Source organism: Mandrillus leucophaeus, unplaced genomic scaffold (genome assembly GCF_000951045.1).
Source record: "Mandrillus leucophaeus isolate KB7577 unplaced genomic scaffold, Mleu.le_1.0 Scaffold1181, whole genome shotgun sequence".
Classification (NCBI taxonomy): Eukaryota; Metazoa; Chordata; class Mammalia; order Primates; family Cercopithecidae; genus Mandrillus; species Mandrillus leucophaeus.
This window is the reverse complement of record NW_012100110.1, coordinates 698,790-720,402: the sequence shown is the minus strand read 5'-3', so window position 1 is coordinate 720,402 and position 21,613 is coordinate 698,790. Positions and strand designations below refer to the sequence as shown.

General features: G+C 37.9%; 1 protein-coding gene across 3 annotated transcripts in view; it reads right to left on the bottom strand.

Moving 5' to 3' along the window:
• The window catches only part of STX17 (syntaxin 17), a 77,385-nt gene extending 56,795 nt beyond the window's left edge, over positions 1 to 20,590 (bottom strand). Inside the window, exons 1-3 of one of the 3 annotated variants that reach the window (XM_011965248.1) lie at positions 20,517 to 20,546; positions 12,332 to 12,493; positions 11,124 to 11,308 (exon numbers count right to left, since the gene is read on the bottom strand). In XM_011965248.1, the coding sequence (XP_011820638.1) occupies positions 11,124 to 11,246 (123 nt within the window). In that variant the 5' untranslated portion in view covers positions 11,247 to 11,308; positions 12,332 to 12,493; positions 20,517 to 20,546. The other 2 variants (XM_011965235.1, XM_011965242.1) reach the window with 2 other exon arrangements.
• Positions 20,591 to 21,613: the final 1,023 nt, after the last annotated feature.

Genomic DNA, 21,613 nt, shown 5'->3' with positions numbered 1-21,613 from the left:
AGCTTGCAGTGAGCCGAGATTGTTTAACTGCACTCTAGCCTGGGCAACAGAGTGAGACTCCATCAGAAAAAAGAAAGACTCAAAAGGATCAAACTGTTCCCAACTAAACTGTGTTTCAGAATAAAGCTAAAAAATATTTAAAGAAATTTAAAAATATTCAGTACCCAATAAAGTAAATTTCAGAATGTCTGGTATCCAAAAGATAATTGCCATGCATGCAAAAAAGCAGAATAATATGATTTGCAATGAGATAAACCAATCAACAGAAATAGACCCAGATATGATAGGAATAATGGAATTAATAAATGAGGATATTAAGAACAGTTACTATTATGTGTTCCATGTATTCAAGAAGGTAGAAGAAAATATAAGCACATTAGAAGAAAAGACATAAAAGATATTTTAAAATATTAAATTAATAGAATTAAAAAAGAGTATCTGAAATTAAAATATGCACTAGATGGGATTAATAGCAGATAAGACAATGCAGAAGAAAAGATTAGTAAACCTATGGAAATAGCAGTAGAAACTATCCAAAATGAAACACACAGAGAAAAATAAGTTGAAAATAAATTAACCAAGATCAACAAGTCATGGGCCAAATGAAAACAATATAAAATACATGTAACTGGACTCCATGAGAGAAAAATAATTTGAAAAACTTAATGGCCAAAGATTTTCTAAATTTGAGAAAAATGATAAAACCATAGATCCAAGAAGTTCAAAGGACAAGAAAAATGAAGAAAGCTATACTAATGTATATTACAGTAAAATTACTTAAAATAAATAAAGAAAAAAATCTTAAAAACAGGAAGAAAAAAGACACATGAAGTACCAAGAAACAAAGATAGGAATGACAAAAGACTTCTTGTGAGAAACAATCCAAGCCAGAAGACAGTGGACAACATGTTGGAAGTATTTGAAAACGACAGAAAATGCAACCTAAAATTCTATCCCCAGAGAAAGTTTTTTTTAAATAAGGCAAAACAAAGATATTTTTAAACATAAAAAAGCTGATAGAATCCATCACCAGCAGAAAGGTGTGCTAGAAGAAATGTTTAAAAAAGTACTTCAAGTTGATAGAAAAGGGATACCTGACAGAAACCGAGTTCTACACAAACGAATGAAGAGCATTGAAAATGGCACATACAGATATATATGTAAATATAAATATTTTTTCTTATTTTTACAATCTCTTTAAAAAATAACACAATTTAAAGCAAAAATAATGAAAACAAATGAGGTTGATAACATATGCAGAAGTAAAATGTATAGCAACCATAGTAAAAAGACCCTAAGAGAGGACCTGGAAGTATACTGTTAAAAGGTTCTTATATGTGAAGTGAATTATATAACATTACTTGAAGAGAGACTGTGATGTTAAAGATATATACTCTGAACCATAAAGCAACTACTAAAAAAATAAAAAATAAAAAACCAAGAGGTATAATAAGCCAGCAAAAGAAAAAAGATGGAATCATAAAAAATATTTAATTAAACCAAAAGAAAGAGGGAAAACAGATGGACAAATAGACAAAAATAGCAAGATGGTAGATTTAAAGACAATAATTTGACAAAATTGAACATTTATTCATTATAAAAACTCTCAGCAAACTAAAAAATAGAAATTAACTTTCTCAACCTGATAGCAGGAATCTACAAAACCCCTACATTTAACATCATACTTAAGTGGTGAAAGACCATTCTCTAATATTGGGAAGAAGGTAAGGATGTCTGATCTCACCACTCTCACTCAACTTCATACTGGAGACCCTAGCCAGGGCAATAAGATTAAAAAAGGAAGGAAAGAAGGGAGAGAGGGTGGGCGGGGCAAAGACTAGAAAAAAATAAAATTGTCTTCACAGATTACTTGATTGTCTACATAGAAAATATCAAAGAATCTACAGAAAGCTACCTAACATTAACAGATGGCCCAATGATTGCAGGCCATAAACTGAGAATTACTTGTATCTTGAAGATAAATAATATCTACCCCATAGGGTAGTTAAGAGTAACTCACCTCACTCTGCTTACCAAATATCAAAAATACAAAACCAATAACACAAAGGATGTATCTCAGAAACGTTCTGAATCTAATGCATTAGAAACTATTAACTGATGGTGTCTGTGATATTATGATTATATAAATATTACATATATATAATATATACACATTGGTCTTTGTCCACAGTTCCTTGACCATAACTCCCATGGCCCTTGTTAGTCTTTTGTTACAATGCTGGGGCACTTTCAGTGTCCAAAGCAGACCTCAGGAAACAGAACCTCTCTCTGCCCTCCTGCCCTCCGAACCTGCCAATGGCAGGACTCCAAACCCATTGTGGGTCAGAAGGGGTCCTGCCCCATACCCTGGAGGAAGACATGATACATGGAGAGGCCAATAAGAATCTGAACAGACAGGCCTTGTTGGGGTTTCTCCACTCAGTCTGTTACTATTAGACCATACCTGTTTTGTCCAATCACATTTTGACATGGTTGTCCATGCTTCCATCATGCCTATCCAATGAAGTCTCCATAAGAGGCCCAAGAGGACAGAATTTGGAGAGCTTCCAGAGAGCTGATCACATGGAGGTTCCTGAAGGGTGGTGTCTCCAAGGAGGGCATGGAAGCTCTGCACCCATTTCCTCATAGCTCATCTTATGCATCTCTTCAGCTGTATCCCTTGTAATATCCTTTATAAAGAACTGGTAAATTGTCTCCCTGAGTTCTGTGAGCCATTCCAGCAAATTAATCGAGCTCAAAAAGGGAGCTGTGGGAACTCCAACTTGAAGCTGGTTGGTCAGAAGTTCCAAGGGCCTGGACATGTGACTGGTGGGAGGGAAGGGCGTGGTCTTGTGGCACTTGGCTCTCAAACTGTGGTTTCCGAGGCTATCTCTAGGTATATAGCATCAGAATTGAATTCAACTGGAAGATACCTAAGCTAGGGTCTGCTGAACTGATTGCTTGCTTGAAATATGGGGAGCAACTCACACACATTTGGTAACAGAAGTCTTCTGTGTTGGTGACTATTGTTGTTGAGTGAGAGTATAAGAGAAAACATGTTGCGTGTTGATTTTTCCATTCACAGTGCCTATGCTGAATGCCTGGGTAACCTAACTTACTTGTTATATTCTCCACTTCCAAGTATCAACCTTGCATGCAAGCTTTTTTCATATAATATCTTAATCCTTACAATAATCTTATGAGGAAGATTATCGTTTTACTATTACAACTGTCTAATATCATAGACATTTGCAGCTTTCCCAAGAATTATTAAAATGTGAATGTTCAAGTACCATGCTCACTACCTGGTGAAATCATTTGTACATCAAACCCCAGCAACACACAATTTACCCATGTGATAATCCTGCACATATACTCCCTAAACCTAAAATAAAAGTTGGAAGAAAAAAAGAGAGAGAGCAAAGGAAAGTGAGAAAATAAATAGAAGAAGGAGGAGGAGGAAAAGGAGGACATAGAAAAGGGAATAAAAAAGGGTTGTAAAAAAAAATTGGTTCTATAGATTTTGAGAGGTTTCTTTGTCAAGGTCATTTGTAAAGTTCCTCCAGTGGAGAGGAACAATTTTCTTCATCCTTTTAAAATTCAGATGAGTTCATTGATCAGTGTTTATACTGCTTCCACTGCCCGGACCTTGGGAAGAACAACTTTTGGCCTGTGTGACAGACACCACACCATGGCCCTATAGGTTTGGAGATGGAGCACTCAGTCTAATTTTAGCAGTAAGATTAGACTAGTGAATGATAGTCCCATTTTTTCCTGCTTCAAAAGCATGAATAGGGAAGACCTTCCTTAAGCAGAGTGATTCCATCTTGCCCACCCCTTAAATGGGGCTCTGCAAGTTGCTGTCTCCACAGGGCTTAGGTCCTGGTAAGAGGCCAACTGTGAGACAGTGGCATTTAGGACCACACATGTGGGACACATGACAGACACAGAGGATGACTTGACAGAGATATCTTCAGCTCCCTTCCTGTCTTCTTGATGTTCTCGTTCAGCAAGAATATCCGCTTCTAGGTTGTTATAGTTTGAGAGTAGATAAGGACAATTTTAATTAGTTCAATCAATATCTATTGAGCATGTACTATGTGACAGGCACTGGAAATACAGATAGGCGTTGGGGAAAATGTCAAAGTCCTTGCCTCCTTCAGTCTACAGTCAAGAAGGCAGTAAATATCCCTCATTTGCACAATATTTTGTACCCCTCCACCCTCACCAAATATGGTCACATTTTCCAATATACAGAATGACTCCTGTTCCCTTTGGGTAAACAGAAAAAGGAAATCTTTGATGACCAGGAGATAAATAATCTGAAAGCCAAAACAAAAACAAAAAACATGTGAATGTTAAATCTATGAACCTTAAGGTCTGTGGCCCAGTACTGTGTAAGGGTGGTGTGTTTATATCTGACTGGCGATGGTATCATCAGGAGTGTTGAGTAGGAAGTAACTGAGCTATGCAATAGAGTCTGAAAGGTGACAAATGATAGGGTGGATATTGTCAATGGATGTAAAAGAGAAAGCAAAACTATACAACTCTATAGTTTTCCCACCTTCTTTCTTTATTGAGGAAAATGATCTTCAAAATACAAAAATCTAAAATAAAATGATTAAGACGAAAAAAAATCAAAGGAAGATTAAGAACAAATCTAGATACTTTAAATGATTTCAAGTCAACAGGCCCAGGGAAATTACACTCGAGAGAACCAAAAGACCTTGCAAATGTGATCACAGAAATATTTCTGCTTATCTATGAAGAACTGTGAAGAATTGGTAAGGTTCCTACAGACTTGCAAATATTGACCCAATTTTCACAAAAGAAAGTATATTTAAAACACTGCAGGCTGTAAATCTTAATGTGAATCTTGGGGAAAATTCTATACTAGATAATTAGTGAGATGGTTTGGGAGAGCGTGTAGAAATGGTGACAGTATACCAGTATGCTCTGGCCCTTTCCTGTCCAACATTTTCATCAATGACTTCAAAACAAAGAATGCATAATTATCAAATTTGCACATAACATAAATTAGAAGGATTAACATAGATGAAAGATCACAATTCCACATAATAACAAATATAACAATGATAACTGTAAAGTCCAGCATTTAAATTAAAAAGAGCAACTGCACCAGTATAAGAAATAGGTGTGATCTGATTCAATAGATATAATTCACATAAAAAAAAAGTCTTATAGAATTCATTTAGTTGATTACAAAGTCAATTTAAAAAGCTGGCAGTATAGAGAGGCTTCTAAAATGATGTAATCTTAGGCTCTATACATGTATATGTATATTCATTCATTCAACACACTTTTTTTCAGAAGCACACTACATTTCAAGCACATTAGAAGTTTAACACATTTACTGACATCTCAAGCAAGTAATTTACTCTAAATCTTTCTCCACCTAAAAAGCGAAGGCAATAACAATAACTAATCTACAATGATGCTATAAGGATTAAATGCTATGATATATAGAAACACCTAACACAGCACTCAGCAAATGAAAACAACAACTACTCCCTCCACTGTTATTATTTTCTCACTTGTCTAGAAAACTAGAAAAGATTACTATATCAAGTGGAGGATGAACTAGATGACTTTATTTCTTATTGCAACAAATTATAAGAAAAATAAGGAATAATTCAGATTCCTATTGTTTACTACACGATTTTATAACTAAATTAGGAAACACTATTAAAAGTTATCAATCCAAATGTTTGAGAAGGAGAAAAAAACTTAAAATGATTTAATGATATGTGTGAAAAAAATTACAAGTAACTCCTTACAAATTTAGTTAAGTTGAGATCCCTGACAAGCATTGCTAAACAGCACTACTTTCACAAAATATCATTTTGGTATTGTCTCTTTGCATGGCGGCACTAAAGGGTAGATTAAAGCAGTGCCATAATTTAGCCAAGTACTATGTTTTGGGTTGCAAACAACACAAAACCCAAAATTAAAAATGGCTTTAATAATAAGTATTTATTATCTCACATACAAAGCAATCTAGAAGTAGGATGACTCTACGTTAGTTTAATTCAGAAGCTCACAAGGTCATCAAGTGTCCAAGTTCTATGTTGCTGCTTTACTACTATCAATAAGGAGCTTTTGTCCTCAGATTTGTCCCCTAATGGCTGCAAGAGGATTGGCTACAGTTCTAGATACAACAGGAAGACACACAAAACCAAGAAGATGGGGACTCTTTCCTTCCATGCATATCTGTATATCTTCATAACAGCAGGAAAATCTTTCCAGTTTCCATATCCCAAACAGGTTTTTCCTCAGGTATAACTGGCCAGAACTACAGGATATGTCTATTGTTCACTGGTAACCAAACATTGACAAGATTGGAATTACCGCATTCATCAGACCATCATCATTCACCACCTGTGCTGAGGCTTGCCTATCTTGAAACACAAAGGAAGGAAACTGAATGGGGTTCTGTCAGAAAAAAGGAACGAGGCTGAGAAAGGTGATTAAAAGATCAAAGCAGATAGTCACACACTAAAAAGAGAAGTGAAAAATACTTTCATTGTAATCACAGATTAACAATAAATAAGACTGATTATGTCTGATTTTATACTACATAGTTCAGATTTCATGTTGCTTGAATAGCTCATGCCATCCATTTTCATAGTAATTATATGCTGCCTCTTATCATTCTTTGACTGTTTCCTATCTTATTTCCTTAACTGGACTGCAAACTTCTTGAGGATTGAAAAATCCATCTTTTACATATTCTTCAATGCTAACAATCTAAGAAACAGCAAACATCAATAAATACCTATGAAAAGCTAACATTTATTTCCTATAATAAATAATCTCCCTTCTCATTAAACCTGGCAGATTGAACGCAAATATTCAACTCTACTCTTTTCCAAAATCCCACTAAATGACAACAAAGAACTTTAGAAAGTATAAATTCACAAGAATAATGAGAATAGAATAGAAGACATCAACTAACAAAAAAATTTAACATTTTGTAACATTTTGGAAGCTGGAAAGAGTATGGATATGTTGTAACTGACTCAACAAGCCAAAGAAAGCTAAAATGTAAGCCTGTAGAAGGGGTGCATGGTGGGGGAGAGTGGCAATGAGACGCAAGCCACAGCCAGGCATGGTTGTTCATGTCTGTAATCCTAGCACTTTGAGAGGCCAATGCAGGAGGATCACTTGAGGCCAGCGCTTTGAGATGAGATGGGCCTGGGCAGCATGGTGAGACCCTGTCTCTAAACAATGACTAAGCAACTGAAGGTACCAGCTACCAGGTAACCAGATGGAAGTGTATGGTGGGGCAAAATGCAAAAGGTTTGGTTGAAAGTTTATGTAATGAACAGGTAGTCCACCAGATCCCCTCTATACTTGCCCAAGCAACTGCCCTGTTCCACCACTGCACAAGACAATACTATAGGAGACAGCCTCTGGAGAGGCTAGAGACGCTAAGGATCCTGGACACAAAGCACAGCTAAGGGCAGGGATCAGTTACCACACCACAACCAGGAAGATTAAGCCTGGACAATAAATATCTGAATGGTGGTGAGCCTGCTCACCTCCTCCCCTACTTTCCTTCCCCTGGCTTAAAAGGCTGGTCACAAAATTCATACTATATCCACCCCTCCAACCTCCCCACCCCAACCCCTGCCACAACTGTCACCTTTGAAAAAATAAACATACCCCAACAGGTAGGAGATGGAGGATTGCTCTTTCTTAAAACTGAACAGCTAACAAGACCTAGAGTTACTGATATCTAGTGGTTCTCCAATTAAAATAGATTCTCAGCTATTCACCCCTCCAGACAGCAAAGCCCCCACTCTAACCTGCTATCCACATGCATACACACAAACACATTTACACATATACCTTCCAATCAGCACTTTAAAATATCAACAGTCAGCCAAGAAAAGCCTATAATACTACATGCTGAAACAGAAGAAAGAGAGAGAGAGAGAAGAAAGAAAGAAAAAAGGGACTTGGGAAAAACAGGACAAAGAAGCAGAAGAAAACTTAAAAAAAAAACTGTAGAAAGATGTTATTATACTGCATCCACAAAATGAAAAGAGAATTCTCTTTAAAAGAAAAGGAGAGGTCAGGCATGGTTGTTCACATCTCTAATCCTAGCACTTTGAGAGGCCAATGCAGGAGGATCACTTGAGGCCAGGGCTTTGAGATGAGATGGGCCTGGGCCCATGTAGTGAGACCTCGTCTCTACAAAAATATTTAAAAATTAGCTGAACATGGTAGAGCACACCAGAAGTCTTAGCTATTCAGGAAGCTGAGACAGGAGGATTGCTTTAACTCAGGAGTTTAACATTATAGTGAGCTATAATTGCACCACTGCACTCCAGCCTGGGCAACAGAGTGAGACTCTGTCTCTATTTAAAAAAGAGAGAGAGAGAGAGACAACAAATGCACTGAGAGAAAAGAGAACATAGAAAAGGTATGATTGTGGTTATTCCATCCAAGCTGGAATGTGGATGTGATGGCTGGTGCTGGAGTAGCCATTTTACACACAAGGTAGAACCAAGTTGAGGATGGGAGAGTAAGATAAAAAGGGCCTGGATCTTTGAAGATTGCTGAGCAGCCACTGTACCCCTGGACTACCTCTGTTACTATGAGACGAAAAAAAAAAGCAAAACAAAACAAAAAAACTTCTATCTTATTTAACATATGATTTTTTAGTTTTCTGCCTCTTGTACCTTATCCATATAATTAATACAGTATGTGCTATACAGTAAGTTTTTCCCCAAATCCTTACAATACGAAACAAAGAAAATTATGTTACAGGCTTACTATCTTGTCATTCCTACTAACAATGCTTAAGTCTATCTTACATTAGCCAAGAAAGCTGAATGATAACATTTCAAATTTCAGGATTACATTCTAATCAAGTTTATCATGTATAATAAAATGAAGGACCTATGGAATACAGCTCCAGGTGTCCACAGCACACTACGCTCATTGTTTTCAGATGTTGCAGAATCACCCCACTAAGGCTTACCTTCAATTTCCCTTCAGTCTGACTTTCTTCTTTTAAATTCATATTGGATGACTGATGTCCAGCATAATGAATATTTTATCTTTCTACACCTTTCCTCCAAGAATAATATGCCTTTTTGAAAGTGAGGCACTGTCAGACACCTGGAGTCCAAACTTAATTCTTAACTCTTGTTCAGACTGAGCCCTGCAGCTTTTAAATGTTTTTACATTTCTATAACATATCTATTAAAATAAGTTATTCAATCCTATATAGATAAAAAAAAAGTTGCTTTCATAATTAAGCTAGACATCCTAGATATAGTGGAATGATCCAGGATATGGAATAAAACATAGATCAGTATAAAATTAACTGTTTGGCTTAAGATGATATCACCTACATTATAATTATAATTATTCTGATACTGTTTAAAAATTCCACAGTAAGTAAAAATTTCATAAAATGCTAAAGAAAAAAATGTCCGGCAGAGATGGATGGATGTAACTCTAGAATAATCTTCTTGTGACATCTGGCACAACTAATGAAATCCGTAATATAACCATTCTATCCCCACCCACCTGGCTTTTCCATTGATGACTGATTGGGTGGTACATATAGCAAGGATCTGAGGGTACTGACAGCAGGCACTTTTGTATAAAATAAACATAAGAAAAAGAAAATCTAAGACAGACATGCCAAATCTCAAAGGAAAAGAAGGATAATAAAGGAAAGAAATGGCCTTAATTTGCTTCCATTCATGTTAAAAAGAACCCATTTACTAAACAATTCCTCTCCATCCTTAAAAGTCACAGTATTACTTATTGCTTATAAGTAAAGAAGAAAGAAATGCAGGGATGACAAAATACTAATCCTGAATTCTAGAAAGACTTACATATTTGCATTAAACTTTTCATTTTAATATTCTCAGAACTGATTTTCTCCGCTTTTAAAAGGACTTGAATTCTAGAAAGACAGATAGTATCTATGGAAGAAAAAGGGACACTTTTCTGACTTCTATATGCTACTGAGTTAAGTAATGAATAATGTTTATATTGAAAGGCTTCATGACCATATCCTCTACTCCCAACCTTCAAATGAATGAATGAATGAATGAAGGTTCTGCAGCTTAAGACTTATTCTGGGAAAAGTCTTCTTGAAGCAAAAAATATCACTAACCTGTCCCATAGCAAATAAGACAACATAATCTGCCAAATTAATGCTCAGTACTGAGTAAACTTGATGTTTCCAAAAACGCCACAACCACTTCACCGACCAGGGCAGGTTCTATGCAACCTCTACCATAGTCCCTGAGACTAATTCATCTTCCCTCTACCTATTTCCTCAACTGACTTAGGCAGTATTTCTCAGTTGTGAGCTTTCCTCAAAGAGAAGCAGTGAAGTAAGGAAATTCCCTCATACCTCACAATGATTTACTTCTTTAATGTATGTACACCTAAAGAGGATATGAGTTACCGAAAGACACACACTCAAAGTTCAAAAACTTGCCATGGGGTGAATGAAATTAAGGCAGGTAGATTAGCCAAAGTTCTCTGCCTTTACATTAGAGTGTATTGTCAATCAATTTGTATCTTAATTACTAACTGCCTAAAACCTCAATATGTACAATTAAAAACATATAGACTTGGCCAGGCGCCATGGCTTACACCTGTAATCCCAACACTTTGGGAGGTCAAAACAGGAGGACAGCTTGAGGCCAGGAGTTCAAGACCAGCCTCGGCAAAAAAGCAAGAACCTGTTTCTTCGAAAAATAAAAGTAAGTTAGCCATGCATGGTGGTGTGTAGATAGCTTGAGTCCAGAAGTTTGAGGTTGCAGTGGGCTATGATCCATGCCACTGCACTCCAGCCTGGGCAACAGAGCGAGACCTTGTCTCTTAAACAAACAAACACAAAAGTATAGACTCTATTCCTATATCCCTTCCTAGAAAAAGGAATATATGAGAGGTATATATGCAGAACAGAAAAACCAGCTAAAAAAATGCATAATGTTGCTAAATCAATAGGAGCTAGCTGTTTCAGCAAAGCCTCTTATCTAATACTCTAAATTTAGCTGAAATGAACAAGCAATATAAATCAGACTATGTAATTATTTCTTGTGGTAGTAAATGAAACAGCTCACCTTCTCAATATTTATCTGGTGCTTTCTTAACCTTTCCAGGTCTGTTGGGATTACTATCTTAATGAATTTCTGGATAGCTGGTTCAAGACGGCGTAATTTCACTTTTTCTTCATCTTCAGACATCCTAAAAAAATGATATATGACCTCCCTGGTAACAGCTGTCTTTTCCACTCATATAGAAAAACCTAAAAGAAAAATATTTCTTTAAAAATGTTTTCAAATTAGTTTCCACTATTTTTAAAAGCCAACAATTAATTAGTTTTACAATTTATTCTAAATACATATCAACTTAATGTTGAGTTTGAGTGACTTGTTTTTTCTTTATGAAACCACTGATTTTTAAATCTTTTTCTCTTTACAAAAATTACATTTTAGAATGTTCAGACAATATAAATAAATGAAGAAAAAAACAAAGTCAGCAGTCATCTCCTCACCTTTTACAAAGAGTACAAAATGTACTCTTTACATTTTGGCATAGGTCTCTCCAGGCCTTTTTCTATGTAAGTATGTATGTATGTTTATAAATACTTTTAAAAAAAAATAGGAGTATACTATCCAAGTTTTCATTTTCTGATCTATCTTGGACATTGAATAACCCTTTTAAAAAAGGTATCAAATGGCTTAACACTGATGCTTGTATCAAACTTCACATCTAATGTCATCATAATGTAACTTTGTAATTACAGAACTTCAAATAAATTATAACATAATATGCAACTCTTCTCATTGATATCCTTTAAATTGCCTCTTCCATTTTCAATAAAGTGATTAGTATTGCCTATAACTGACTCAAATAACCAGTGACAGAGCTGGAATAAGAACCCAGATTTTCTAAAATTACATTGAAATACTTTTTCCACTCCACCAGTAGTTTCCTACTAGTGTTCCAGAAAGTCCAAGGGTATGCATTTGGGGCCAGAGTACAAGGGTAGGGTATACAGGTGAGCAGGTTCCAGGACCCCACCCCCCACTTCAGTTGTAGAAACTTTACTTACAACTATTTTATGAATTGGAGCTTATCAGAGCTTATATAAATAACGGGCTTCACAGCTTAACCAAGCTTGAAAGCCACCGTTGTAAACCATGCTTTCATGCCATTTCATTAACCACAACCTCACCCATGTTTAAAAAATTTTAAGTTGAGAATGTTAATACTACTGAGTAGTGCTGTCTTAGTCCAGGGTCTATAGAGACAGGAATTCACATACAAACTTTGTGGAGCCCCTGAATCTTTGTGAAAATTTATGAATGAAGGGGCCAGGTACAGTGACTCATGTCTGGAATACCAGTACTTTGGGAGGCCAAGGCAGGAGGACCACTTGAGCCCAGGAGTTCAAGGCCACCCTGGGTAATATGCCGAAGTACCATCTCTACCAAAAAAAAAAGTGAATGTAGTTTATTTTGGAGAATAGAGCCCATTGTTTCAAGAGATTCTCAGAGATCTATCATCCCCAAAACATTAAATATTTATTCCCTTTCTTTCACAGTTTAAAATCTTGATGTGTTAGTTATACAGACTGCCTCTAATACCTACCCATTAGTAACTTGGTTTTTATGTCTGACACAAGTTCAAAAGTAAAAAAGGAAAATCTCCAGGTACAAAAACAAAGAGAGTAAAACAGGTGCAATAGTGAATGGAAACTGGGGACATATGGAGAAATTCATTACCAAAAGAGACCATCCACAGACCCAACAAAACAGGAAAATTCATAGCTAATGGACTAAAGATAATAAAATAATTTTAAAAAGAAAATAAAGAAAGTATATTTTTAAATATCCAAAAACATAAAGGAAGGAATAAAATCTTTTAAAAAATAGATATTATGAAACAGTAAGAGGCCAGCCTGAATATAAACCAAGTAAAACTTCTAGAAATGAAAATCTCAAAAGATGTGTTAAACAGTAAATTATATAGATAAGAGACAATTATTGATTGGAAGAAATCACTCAGAACACAGAGGAATAAAAAGATGAAAAGTATAAAAAAGACATAAAGGATAAAATGAGAAGCTCAATAACAAGTAGGAGTCCCAGAAAGAAAGAACAAAGAAAATGGTAAGAAGGAATTATTCAAAGAGAATATACTGATAATTAAAATGTAAGACCTCAAACTGAAAAAGCACATCAGCCTCAAGGAGCATAAATTAAAAAGAAACCAAATTTGCCTAAATACATGGAAGGGAAATTGCAAAACATTAAAGAACAAGAATCATAAAAAAAAAATGAGAGATAAAAGACAGATAAAGCAATAATATCTTGCTTTTAAGAGCAAGATATTAAAAGACAGAAATACCTTCAAAGTACTGAGAGAGTTGGTATATTCCCAGGTAAATTATCATTTAGAATGAAAGCAAAATAATCATTTTCAGACATACAAGGACTAAGAGAGTTTATTGCCAAGCTCCTCATTAAAAGTACTAAAAGGAATATTTTAACAATAAAGAAAATAAACCCAAAGGAGTGGAATAGCAAGAATAGAATATGGAATAGCAATGAATAGAATACACTGTTACCGGATAGAATAAATGGGTGGATGAAAGAAAATAAAATAAAACATTTATTTTGAATAGCATGATGAAGTATAATAAAAATGTTTCCATGTAAATAATTTTCTATAATTACATAGATGCTTCACAATTTTACAAATCGGCTATTGTTGGCTATTTAGGTTGTTTCCAATTTTCCACTATTACAAACTACAGTGTAATTACCCTGCTTACACATAAATCCATACTGCCATCTATAATTATTTCTTTGAAACAATCAACAAAGACACAACCTATATAAAGGGAGAAAGTATTTGCAAACCAGTCATCCAATAAGGGACTAACATCTAAAATGTATAAGGAACTCAAACAACTCAACAGCAAAAAACCAAATAGTTCCATAAAAAAGTGGGCAAAGAACCTGAATAGACATTTCTCAAAAGAAGACACACAAATGACCAAAAGGTATTTTTTTAAATGCTCAATATCATTAATCATCAGGGAAATGCAAATCAGAACCACAATGAGATACCATCTCACCCCAGTTACAAGGGCTATCACCAAAAGGATAAAAAATAACAAATGCTGGTGAGGATGTAGCAAAAGAAGCCTCTTTTTTCTTTTCTTCTTTCTTTTTTTAGAGAGTTTCGCTCTTGTCGCCCAGGCTGGAGTGCAGCGGCGCTATCTCGGCTTACTGCAACCTCCGCCTCCTGGGTTCAAGCAGTTCTTCTGCCTCAGCCTCCCGAGTAGCTGGGATTACAAGCACATGCCACCACGCCCAGCTAATTTTTGTATTTTTAGTGGAGACGGGGTTTTGCCATGTTGGTCAAGCTGGTCTCGAACTCCTGACCTCAGGTGATCCACCCGCCTCAGCCTCCCAAAGTGCTGGGATTACAGGCGTGAGCCATGATGTCCGGCAAGAAAGAGGACTCTTATACACTGTTGGTGAGAATGTAAATTAGTACAGCCATTATGAAAAACAGTATGGGCTGGGTATGGTGGCTCATAGCTATAATTTCAGCACTTTGGAAGGCTGAAGCAGGAGGATCACTTGAGGCCAGGAGTTTGAGGGTAGCCTGGGCACCATAGCAAGACCCTTCTTCTCTGAAAAATTTAAAAACTAGCTGGGTGTGGTGGTGTGTGCCTGTAGTCCCAGTGACACTGAGGTGAGAAGATCCCTTGAGCCCTAAAGTGTGAGCCTGCAGGAAACGGTGTTCTTACTATTACACTACCGCATAGGCAACACAGTGAGATCCTGTCTCAAAAACAAAAAACAAAAAACAAAAAACTGTACAGAGGCTTTTCAAAAAAATTAAAAATAAAACTACCATATGATCCAGCAATCCCACTACTGGGTATTTATCAAAAGGAAAGAAAATCAGTGTATCAGAGAGATACCTACAGTCCCATGTTTATTGCAGCAGCATTCACAATAGCCAAGATACGGAATCAACCTAAGTGTCTGTCAACGGATGAATGGATAAAGAAATTTTGGTATATATACACAATGAAATATCGTTCAGCCATTTAAAAAAAAAAATGGGTTGGGCGTGGGGGCTCACGCCTATAATCCCAGCACTTTGGGAGGCCGAGGCGGGCCGATCACCAGGTCAGGAGATCGAGACCATCCCGGCTAACATGGTGAAACACCGTCTCTACTAAAAATACAAAAAATTAGCTGGGCATGGTGGCATGCACCTGTATTCCCAGCTACTTGGGAGGCTGAGGCAGGAAAATCGCTTGAACCCAGGAGGCGGAGGTTGCAGTGAGCCCAGATCTCACCACCGTACTCCAGCCTGGGCAACAGAGTGAGACTCTGTCTCGGAGAAAAAAAGAATGAAATCCTGTCATTTATAGCAACATGGATGGAACATGTAGCCTGTACTCCCAGCTACTCAGGAAGCCGAGGTAGGAAGATCACTTGAGCCCAGGAATTAGAAGCCAGCCTGGGCAACATAATGAGATCCCCATTTCTTAAATAAAAACAGGGAAAAAAAGTTGATCTCCTGGAGGTAGAAAGTAGGGTGATGGGAAGGGGCAGGAGGGATGAAGAGAAGTTGGTAAATGGGTACAAACATACAGTTAGATAGAAGGAATAAATTTTTCATGTTTAATAACACAGTGGGTACCTATAGTTAATAATTTATTGCGTATTTCAAAATAGCTAGAAGAGAAGATCTGAAGTGCTTCTAACACAAAAAAATAATAAATGTTTGAGGTGATACATATCCCAAATACCCTGATTTGATCATTACACATGGTATGCATGTATCAAAATATCACATGTATCCTATAAGTATGTAAAATTATTGTGTATTAATTGAAAAAATTTACATAAAAATAAAAAATAAATATCTAGAAATAGAATTATTAGGCAGACAGATTTTTCAAGTTTTTTTTTAATATATATTGCCATATCCCACAAAAGGTTATGCCTACTATGTTCCTACCAGAAACATAACACGATGTCCATTTATCCATATTCCAACCAATGTACTTAGTATTATCATTCTTTTTTTTTTTTTTTTATATATTTATTTATTATTATTATACTTTAAGTTGTAGGGTACATGTGCATAACGTGCAGGTTTGTTACATATGTATACTTGTGCCATGTTGGTGTGCTGCACCCATTCTTAGATATGCCATTGGTGAGGCCGGGCGCGGTGGCTCAAGCCTGTAATCCCAGCACTTTGGGAGGCCGAGACAGGCGCATCACGAGGTCAGGAGATCGAGACCATCCTGGCTAACATGGTGAAACCCCGTCTCTACTAAAAATACAAAAAAACTAGCCGGGCGTGGTGGTGGTGCCTGTAGTCCCAGCTACTCGAGAGGCTGAGGCAGGAGAATGGCATGAGCTCGGGAGGCGGAGCCTGCAGTGAGCCTAGATCCGGCCACTGCACTCCAGCCTGGGCGACAGAGCGAGACTCCGTCTCAAAAAAAAAAAAAAAAAAAGATATGCCATTGGTGAAAAAAATGATGTCTCATTATTGCTTTACTTTGCACTCCTTAAATTACTAACGGGATGGATTTATCAGCCATTTGCATTTCTTTTTTTCTTTTCTTTTTTTTTTTTGGCCCAGGCTGGAGTGAAGTGGTGTGATCTCAGCTCACTGCAACCTCCACTCCCCGGGTTTAAGTGATTCTCCTACCTCAGCCTCCCAAGTAACTGGAATTACAGGAACGCACCACCACGCCCTGCTAATTTTTGTATTTTTAGTAGAGATGGGGTTTCACCATGTTGGCCAGGCTGGTCTCGAACTCCTGACCTCAGGTGATCGACCTGCCTTGGCCTCCCAAAGTGCTAGGATTATAAGCATGAGGCACCGTGCCCTGCTGCATTTCTTCTTTTTTTAATTTTTAATTTTTGTGGGTATATATTAGTTGTAGGTATATATTTATGGGATATATGAGTTATTTTGATACAGGCATACAATGTATAATAATCACATTAGGGTAAATGAGGTATCCATCACCTCAAGCATTTATTCTTTGTGATACAAACAATCCAGTTATACTCCTAGTTATTTTAAAATGTACAATTGAATTATTATTATTATTATTATTTTTCTTTTCTTTTTTTTGAGACGGAGTCTCGCTCTGTCGCCCAGGCTGGAGTGCAGTGGCCGGATCTCAGCTCACTGCAAGCTCCGCCTCCCGGGTTCACGCCATTCTCCTGCCTCAGCCTCCCGAGTAGCTGGGACTACAGGCGCCCGCCACCTCACCCGGCTAGTTTTTTGTATTTTTTAGTAGAGACGGGGTTTCACAGTGTTAGCCAGAATGGTCTCGATCTCCTGACCTCGTGATCCGCCCGTCTCGGCCTCCCAAAGTGCTGGGATTACAGGCTTGAGCCACCGCGCCCGGCCATAATTGAATTATTATAGTCACCCTGTTCTGCTATCAAGTACTAGATTTTATTCATTCTTTCTCACTATTTTTTTGTAACCATTGCATTTCTTACTTCCATGAATTGCCTGTTCATGTCATACATATCTGTTTTACTACAGAGGATGTCTTTCTCTTATTCTCTCATAAAAGGTTATTAAATGTTAAATATATCAATTACTTGTCTAACATTAACATTTCCCAATCTATCACACTGCCTCTTTTGTTTTCTATACTGCAAAGAGATATCTTTATATCTACCATCATTCCTATCAAAATGTTTTTTGAACACACCTGTTGTTCAATAGATGCTGCCTGAACTAAAATATTTCTTCACCATTGCTAATCCTATCACTCTAGTCAAATAGCACAATATGCATAGCACATGATAATGGAGGAGCTTCAATTAGTCTACCTTTAGACTCTTTCCCTCCAAAATGGAATAGAAACTATAAAAACATAAACTGTGTTATAATAGCATAACCACACTGAAAGAAGTGAGGAAGAAAAATAATCTAAGCCACCTTAGAAAACAATATTTTAACTGAATACTGTAAGACTAGAGACAAAAGGAACTACACTGTCCTCTATTTAGTAAATGTGTTTCTCACAGGAATATAGGTCAGAAATCCTGAAATTACTTTATGTGTATACTAGGACTGAAAAAATAAGAAAACATTTTGTAGAATACAAGAGTCAGATTTCTCACTGTTAGATAAAGAAGTTAAAAATAAGGGACAAAACTAGAATGAACCCTGTGGTGTTAGACTAGAAGCAAAGCTACTGGGATGAACTTTTGTTTTTAAAAAATATATGGATAAATAAATACAGAAATAAATACAGATCTTTGTGTATACATGGGTATGCATATGTATAGACTGGTGTCTTCTGTGGGGCCCTGGAAGTAATGTTACCCCAGAGCAATGAACATCCCTAGAGCACAGATCTTTGTGTTTAAATACTATTCTCCAAAAAAAGAAACTATGGGTCTTTGGAGAAGTGGCTGATTATCAGGGCTGAGGCACAGAAAACATATGATGAGCCTGGGGCATCATATGGTACCAGAAAATTAGGAAGTTCCAAAAAAGAAAAGAAAAAAGGATGGAAGTATGCTGAAAAGCTACAGAAAGCAACCTGAAAAACAAAAAACAAAAAAACTCCAATGATCAAAGCTGGAACAATTTCACACATAAAATAACACAAGTGTAAGATAAAAACCAATAGAAAAACATCTGAGTCCACATGGATACAAATAAATAACGGAATACAAATAAACAAATGGGAAAAGCGCAGCTCATCCTCACAGAATAATTTCAATTAATAAATAAAGAAATGAGGAAAGTAGAAAATCATCATTAGAACACCATAGTCATAATTGCTGAAGGCAAGATCCACCAATGGATGTGAAATTTAGCAAGAGAAAGTCTGAGGAGAAACAGGATATGCGTACAGTTTAAAAGCTCCCCCAAGATGTCAATTAATTATAAGGAGAAAAAATAAGACCTTTACATTGGAGAATCCCAGTAGACACTCTCTTACCAAGTGATCAAGAGTAACCTCACAAGCAATAAGTCGTATCTATCAGCTACGCTCATATGATGAACTGAGAAGGGCACACACACTTTTGTGTTCTTAACAAAAAAGCATAGCCTTAATCTACTCATGAGAGAACACTGGACAAACCCCATTTGAGGGGCACTCTACAAAATAACTGACCAGCATTCTTCAAAAGCGTAAAGATCAGAAAGAGTATAAAGACTGAAAAAGACTATCAATGTAAAGACAGGAAAAGACTGAGGAACTGTCACAGACTGGAGAAGACCAAGGACCCAAGACAACTAACTGCAATGTCGGGTCTTAGAGTAGATCCTGGAATAGAAAGAGGACATTAATACAGGAAAAAAAAAAAATCACAAGTCAGTAATTCGGTTAATAGTATTATACTAATACTAACTTCCTGCTTTTGATAATTGCGCTATGGTATCTAAAAAATTATTAATGGAAGCAATAGGGAACTCTGTACTACTTTTGAAACTTTTCTGTAATTGTAAAATTATTTCAAAATAAAAAGGTTTTTTATGTATAAGAAGATGTTTCACGTAAGACAGGTAGAAACATTTAGAAGTCAAAGAACTGCAATCGTATTCACTGCATTAATACTTAGAGAGAGGGGTGCCAGGACTATGCCAGGTGCTTTACAAACTTTATCATGTAGTGCTTACAACTAATATGAGATGGGTACCGTAATACTCATGTTTCCCAGTAAGTTACTTGGGAGGTTATTAATAAGTGAAAGACCCCATTTCTCAGAAAACCCAGCCCCCAAAAGTGACGAACACCTTCCATCGGCTCAGAGGTCCCACTTTTCGGGATACTGGTGGCGCCCGATTTCTTCGGGCCCGCCGCTTTGGGTTTCTGAGTTATGGAAGAGACAGTGAATTTGGAGAGAAAAGTCAATGTGAGGTCTCCTCTCTGAACCTCAGATAGCTAAAAGGAGGGAGCCAAGGGGTGGGACCTTCTGCGAACCACCTCTGGGTCTGGCGAGCAGGGGCTTTCGGCCTCTCGCTCCCTGTCCACTCCCCACTATCCTCGAGCGTCGCGTCATTCCTCGCAGTGTCACCCACAGCACACCTGGGCCACACACAACAAACGCCCCCACCAGCGAACGGATGCGCGGGTCTGTCCCGGAACCCAGACGCCAGCGACCCTGGCGACCCGAGGCCTACAGCGCGCCAGAGACAGGACGCGCGTCGGGAACTTTTCCACCCTGCGACCCCGGAAGGCCGTCCCGCTCGCATCGTCTGCGGCCTCCCTATACCAGTTTCTAATAAAGCTTCCAAAAACGAAACCGAGAGAGGCTCCGCCACTTCTGAAAGACAGGAGCAGCCACCATGGGGCTCGCACTTCTGATCCAATGCCCCACTTGCCTCCCAGCGCCTCTTGCGCGCGCCACAGGGCGCCCGGCCCACCAAGCCTATCAGGGCCCGACGCCCCCAGAGGCGGCCTCCAGAGAGCCCCTTACCTCCCGCCGTGGAGCTCGAGGCCGGTCGGTGCGCACGGCGCAGGCGCAGGAGCGACGGGGCGGGGCATCGCGAGGGGTGGGCTGGGCTGGGCCCCGCCCCCTCTCCGTCCCGCCAGGCAGCCGAGTGGGGTGCGGGGGACGTGCAGGTGAGTACAAATGCGGACGCCGCTCTGAACAGCGAAAGCCTTTTTCAAAAGTGATTTTGATTTACATTATGGGGTTGTGACTCGAGCCAAGAGGAGAGAGACGCACAAACCCTCTTCAGGTCTGCTTGTTGTGTTCCAGACAATTCATGCTTGTATGGCCGACTGCATTTTGCAGTTTTCCTGTCTATTTTCCTCTGTTCTTCCTAGAATTTTATTTGCGGGTTGGGCATGTATTCTTAGCTCTGTTTTGAAACTGAAGCTCAGAAAGGTTTTGCCTCCCCATCCCCTCCCCAAAAACCCTGTGAAGTGGACAGGGCAGGAGTGCCATCTTAATTGCAACAGGTGCAAAAATTAAAGCTCAGTCAGTTGTGGTTTCCTCCAAAAACTGGTGGAGGGCTTAAGGCAAACGTCTTTATCCCGATTTTATAGATTATGACTCTGGGGTTTAACAAAGAGTTTTAAGTGACTCATTCCAGTTTAGCCAGCTTATGACAGAGCTGGAACTCCAACTGTGTGTCCTAATTTCCTTCCCAAGTTATTCCAGTTAGACCAGCTGCTACCACATGAACAAGCAGGTGACCGGCTTTGAAGCCTTGTCCAAGTCACAGGTCTTCCTCTCTTCATGGCCTAACTTCCAGATCCAGCCGTTTTTAAAAGATGTCTGTAAATATTCAGATGACGTGCTTAGAATGTATTCACTAATGGTATTGTCTCAGAAGTGATCAGGATGTTCAAACCACAGTTAAGGAAACTCAGTTCTTAGGGTCTTCCAGTAGAATTGGAGGTAGAAATTGTGGACCAAGGAAGATTAGGGGCCCGTAGATCCTTTAAAAAGCCTTGAAAGACAATTTCTAAAACAAAGCACCAAATCTACCAAGCAATTTGGATTTTCTTTGGGAACATAATGTATGCTGATGTTTGTTTTACAATGATCCGCAGAATGTGTTTATC